The sequence below is a fragment of the Oncorhynchus clarkii genome, chromosome 33 (assembly GCF_045791955.1).
Source record: "Oncorhynchus clarkii lewisi isolate Uvic-CL-2024 chromosome 33, UVic_Ocla_1.0, whole genome shotgun sequence".
In the NCBI taxonomy this organism is placed as follows: Eukaryota; Metazoa; Chordata; class Actinopteri; order Salmoniformes; family Salmonidae; genus Oncorhynchus; species Oncorhynchus clarkii.
Genome location: NC_092179.1, coordinates 31,749,812 through 31,755,811, shown reverse-complemented (window position 1 = coordinate 31,755,811; position 6,000 = coordinate 31,749,812). Strand labels below are relative to the sequence as shown.

Below are 6,000 nucleotides of genomic sequence, written 5' to 3'. Positions count from 1 at the left end.
ACGGGACGCTAGGCTAGCCAACGGGACGCTAGGCTAGCTAAACCTGGCTAGCCAACGGGACGCTAGGCTAGTAAACCTAGGCTAGCTAAACTTGGCTAGCCAACGGGACGCTAGGCTAGCTAAACCTGGCTAGCTAAACCTGGCTAGCCAACGGGACGCTAGGCTAGCTCAACCTGGCTAGCTAGGCCTACTACCTACAATCTGCAGAGCATGCGCCAGGCCTCCATCAGACCTCCTCCTCAGGGACCCTTTACTTTACATAATATACTTTTGGTATAAATACTCATCTATATTTTTTTTTATACAATTCTGGTATTTTAAGAGCTCAAGATAATAAAAAAATAGCTTTTGCCTCCAAATTCTGAATCTGGCTAACGATGGAGAGAGAAAAAAAACAAGAGGAAGAAAAGAAAGAGGATGTGTCACATTTGACAGTGGACTCATACAGCTACCCCAGTATCTGGTAGTTTGTAACAGAAACATTTGGCTACTTTGTGGCCAAATGAACACAACCCAGATTCAGCCCATCCACCTCTGTTGCAAGAAAGTTAAAAAAAAAAAAAGAAGTTTTGCTACGGTGTGCCCTAATGAACACGACCCAGATTCAGCCTATCCACCTCTCTTTTTAACCATGTCACACACCTAGGAAAGACCCTGAGACAAGGATGTCTCTCCTTCTCTGCTCTCTATCTTCAGCATGTCACATGGAGGAATGGCCACAGGCAGGTTCATTACAGCGAGTTTGTGTTTTGTTGAGAGAGAGAGAGAGAGAGAGAGAGAGAGAGAGAGAACTAACTCACAGACAGACAGCCTAAAGCAGAAAACTAACTCACAGAGAGCAAGGTTTTTGACAGACCACGAGCAGCAGAGTTTTCAGGAATGGCAAAGAAGGTTGATTACATTTTTAGATTTCCATGAGCAATTCGCTTTATAAGTAATGACATCTCGCTCCTTAATTCATCCACACAAGGACAAAGGAGGGGCCATGCCAAGACTTTGTGGTTGTTTCACGAGGTTGCTACACTGAACCAGCATTGAAGTCCCTAATTTTCCTAGTTCTAAGTGCTGGAGAGCTCTGAGGTAAAGGTAGATATGACCTGTGACCAGCAAGGGAGGAGAGGAGGAGAGGGAGAGAGGATGAAGAGAGGGAGAGAGGATGAGGAGAGGGAGAGAGGATGAAGAGGGAGAGAGGATGAAGAGAGGGAGAGAAGATGAGGAGAGAGAGAGAGGATGAGGCGAGGGAGAGAGGATGAAGAGAGGGAGAGAGGATGAGGAGAGAGAGAGGATGAAGAAAGGGAGAGAGGATGAGGAGAGAGAGAGAGGATGAAGAGAGGGAGAGAGGATGAAGAGAGGGAGAGAGGATGAAGAGAGGGAGAGAGGATGAAGAGAGGGAGAGAGGATGAAGAGAGGGAGAGAGGATGAGGAGAGAGAGAGAGGATGAAGAGAGGGAGAGAGGATGAAGAGAGGGAGAGAGGATGAAGAGAGGGAGAGAGGATGAAGAGAGGAAAAAGAGCTGGACGGTGGACCAGACATGAGATCATTCTCCTGGAGAGAAGAAGAAAGACTGGATGAGGAAAAGAGAGGTCGACAACCCGGAGCTGAGCTCTGAAGATACCTCAGGAATCGCCTCAGAGGGATTTTAAACCTTGCTAATCTCAGATCCAAGTATTTGTCTGGAGAGGCCGCTGATGTTTGGCATTAGTAGTCGGTTGCGCCTACCCAAAAGCAAGAGGAAGTAAGTAGAAGAAGACAACAGAACGAGGAACGGAGGAAAGGGGTGAACTAGAACGCGGGCCGCTCTGACCTGACCCTCGTCCCCGTGATATTTCATTTCACGAGCGATCCAGCTCCTTGGAAAGGGTTCAGTCCTGGAAGGCGGTGACTTGGCCACTTGATACCTCTATCCAGGTTAACACCCTGCTGCTGCTATGCTGCCGCTATGCCTGGCCAAAGAACAAAGAGGCAGAACACAAGACGTCTCTGTCCTGCCCCAGCGCAGTGGGGGAGCAATGCACATCATTACCACAGGTTTTCATTCTGACCTCTAAAAGACATTAATAAGAATCTTCCTCTCTCCCTCTCCCTCACTTTCTCTTCCCTCCTCTCCTCTCCTCTCTCTTTCTCTCCTCTCCCTCTCTTTCTCTCTTCTCCTCTCTCTCCCCTCCTCTCCTCTCCCTCGCTTTCTCTCCCGTCCTCTCTCCTCTCTCCCCTCATCTCCTATCCTCTCTCTTTCTCTCCTCTCCCTCTCCTCCTCTCCCTCTCCTCTCCTCTCTCTCCCCTCATCTCCTCTCCCTCTCTTTCTCTCCTCTCGCTCTTCCTCTCTTTCTCTCCTCTCTCTTTCTCTCCTCTCGCTCTCCCTCTCTCTCTCCTCTCTCTTTCTCTCCTCTCCCTCTCCTCTCCTCTCAACTCCTCTCCCCTCTCTTTCTCTCCTCTCCTCTCAACTCCTCTCCCCTCTCTTTCTCTCCTCTCCTCTCCTCTCCTCTCTTCTCCTCTCCTCTCCTCTCTCTCCCCTCTCTCTCCCCTCTCTCTCCCCTCCTCCCCCAGGTACGTGCTCTAGTCACTAGGTAATGGAGGAAAATCATGCATGCTGGTGATTGACGTAGTTAAATGATAAACACAACTAAAGATGTAATATACTGTGTTGTCATCACTCTAAACGGTACAGGTGCATCGATAAAACAGTCTAAAAGCAACAACTCACTAAATAGGGGGAAAACTTTAACAACTAAATAGTCAAATACGGGTCAAATACACACCGAATACACACCAAACCTTACTTTAAAACAAACTGGCATATTCTAAACAAGGAAAACAGATTGTCACAGTATAATGTACACAAATGAACAGACACGTAAGTGCAACCTCACACACACACACAGGCACGCACGCACGCACACACACACACACACACACACACGCACGCACGCACGCACGCACGCACACACACACACACACACACACACACACACAGTGTGGCATATGTGACCAAATGTAATTGGTGCCGTTGTTGTTGAAGGAGAATGTTGTGACATGGCAGTCTTAGCTGGTGTAATCTCACAAGGTCACCACACTTTTAACACCAAGTATCGATAGATGACAAGACCCAACACACACAAACACACGCACGCACACACACACACACACACACACACACACACACACACACACACACACACACACACACACACACACACACACACACACACACACACACACACACACACACACACACACACACACCTTACGAATAGTTCTCACAAAACTCCGCTTGTAATTATATAACTGTCAGAGAGGATGTTTAAACTCAAATGATGTGTTTTATCTTAGGGATCTAACGGAAATAAAAACTGAAAGCATAGAGATGCAGTGTGGAATTTCCTCTTCCTCCTCCTCCTCCTCCTCCTCCTCGTCCTGGTCGTCCGGGCCTACATATTATAGAGTCAAGTACCTTCATTAAAAGAGAGCATGGCCACTGTGTTGGTGTACATATGATGATCGAAAACTGTTCATGACTGTGTTCATAACATAATCAGTTGTGCTTCTGTCCGGCATCAAGCTGCCAGGCTGGGGTTTACACATAGCTGGTACTGTACAGACAGACAGAGAGACATGAACACCAGGACAATGGGAGTCTATCTAGCTCTATATTAGAGTTCTGATTCAGATAGAGAGACATGAACACCAGGACAATGGGAGTCTATCTAGCTCTATATCAGAGTTCTGATTCAGACAGATACAGAGACATGAAAACCAGGACAATGGGAGTCTATCTAGCTCTATATCAGAGTTCTGATTCAGACAGATACAGAGACATGAAAACCAGGACAATGGGAGTCTATCTAGCTCTATATCAGAGTTCTGATTCAGACAGATACAGAGACATGAATACCAGGACAATGGGAGTCTATCTAGCTCTATATCAGAGTTCTGATTCAGACAGATACAGAGACATGAATACCAGGACAATGGGAGTCTATCTAGCTCTATATCAGAGTTCTGATTCAGATAGAGAGACACGAATACCAGGACAATGGGAGTCTATCTAGCTCTATATCAGAGTTCTGATTCAGACAGATAGAGAGGCATGAATACCAGGACAATGGGAGTCTATCTAGCTCTATATCAGAGTTCTGATTCAGACAGACAGAGAGACATGAATACCAGGACAATGGGAGTCTATCTAGCTCTATATCAGAGTTCTGATTCAGACAGATAGAGAGACATGAATACCAGGACAATGGGAGTCTATCTAGCTCTATATCAGAGTTCTGATTCAGACAGATAGAGACATGAATACCAGGACAATGGGAGTCTATCTAGCTCTATATCAGAGTTCTGATTCAGACAGATAGAGAGACATGAATACCAGGACAATGGGAGTCTATCTAGCTCTATATCAGAGTTCTGATTCAGACAGACAGAGAGACATGAATACCAGGACAATGGGAGTCTATCTAGCTCTATATTAGAGTTCTGATTCAGACAGATACAGAGACATGAAAACCAGGACAATGGGAGTCTATCTAGCTCTATATCAGAGTTCTGATTCAGACAGACAGAGAGACATGAATACCAGGACAATGGGAGTCTATCTAGCTCTATATCAGAGTTCTGATTCAGATAGAGAGACATGAATACCAGGACAATGGGAGTCTATCTAGCTCTATATTAGAGTTCTGATTCAGACAGAGAGACATGAATACCAGGACAATTTTGTGTCCTGTTCCTGTCCATGTAGCAGTGGCCTTGTTTCTTCATCCTTCCTCTCTGGCTACATGTACTGCTCTAACACAGTCTGTGTCTGTGTGTAGGAGGTTGATCTAGGGCATGGGGTACTGGGGGTAGAACCCAGAGCCCTGCAGCCCTGGGAGTAAAAACAGTGAAGCCTGAGCGCTAGTCTGCCTAGCGACAGGGGATGAAGGCAACCGGAGGGTGGTGTGCCTCGGCACTGGGTTGCTGCCCCACCCCCCTAGACTCCTCCTCCTCCTCTGACACCCCGAAGGTGACCAGGGCCTGCGTGGAGTCACATGACTGTTTCTCGGCGTCCTCCGAGTTGAGCGAGACGAGGCTGAGTCGGCGGGGTCTGCTGAGGTGCAGGGCGCCGCGAGTCCTTCTGTGGAGCAGGCCCAGGTCCTCTCTGAAGTGAGGGTTGAAGAGGACGTAGAGTAGAGGGTTGAGGCAGGCTGGGAGAGGAACCACCACCAGAAGCACTGACTTCACCACCTCAGGCCCTACTGAGGGCAGTTTCAGCAGGGAGGAGAAGGAGAGGAAGGCTACAGGGAAGTAGAGGAGACAGTTGGTGAACAGCAGCCAGGCCACGTGACGGATCATGGAACAGTCCCACAGGTTGTCCGGCTCTCCTTTCTCCAGGCTGCAGTAGAGGCGGGCGTATGTGACGGTCATGATGAGATAACATAGGGAGTTGACCAGGACTAGAGCCACCATGAAGCCCAGAGAGGAGGGCTCTTCGTAGGGCATGGGGAGACAGATGGAGGAGACTCCGTAGTCCCCCAGCAGGGGGAGCAGGGTGATAGCCAGGCCCAGAAGGAAACACAAGGCGGCCACCAGCCTCAGCGTGCCCGTCGAAGTCTTCCCCTCGGCGGCCTTGCCTCTCCGTATCGACAGCCCCCTCTCCAGAGCGGCCACAGTCAGTAAGAAGATACTGGTTTCAGAAGCGAAGATGGAGACGAAGCCGGTCAGCTTGCAGCCCGTGCTGCTCTCCCAACGCGCCCCGTAGCGGCCGAAGCTGCCGAAGGTCAAGGAATCGACGGTGGCCAGCGTGGCAGACCACAGCCCCATCAGACTGTTTACCAGAGCCAGCAGGCCAATCAGCAGCTTCACAGCGGACAGGAAGGACGGGGAGAGAAAGATGGAGACCATCACCAGTGTGTTGCAGACCAGGGAGAGAGTAGCAATGACCCACACACCAACACGGATCAACCAGCTGCCAAACAGGTGGTGGCAAGGACGGAACGGACCTGGGGAGGGACAGATCAATCA

The 6,000-nt window shown here is 49.0% G+C and overlaps 1 protein-coding gene across 1 annotated transcript in view; it reads right to left on the bottom strand.

Moving 5' to 3' along the window:
• Positions 1–4,716: 4,716 nt before the first annotated feature.
• Positions 4,717–6,000, bottom strand: part of LOC139392975 (leucine-rich repeat-containing G-protein coupled receptor 5-like) — a 96,820-nt gene continuing 95,536 nt past the window's right edge. The window contains exon 18 of the mRNA XM_071141283.1: positions 4,717–5,978. Coding sequence (XP_070997384.1) covers positions 4,903–5,978 — 1,076 coding nt within the window. The 3' untranslated portion in view covers positions 4,717–4,902. The remainder of the gene's footprint in view (positions 5,979–6,000) is intronic.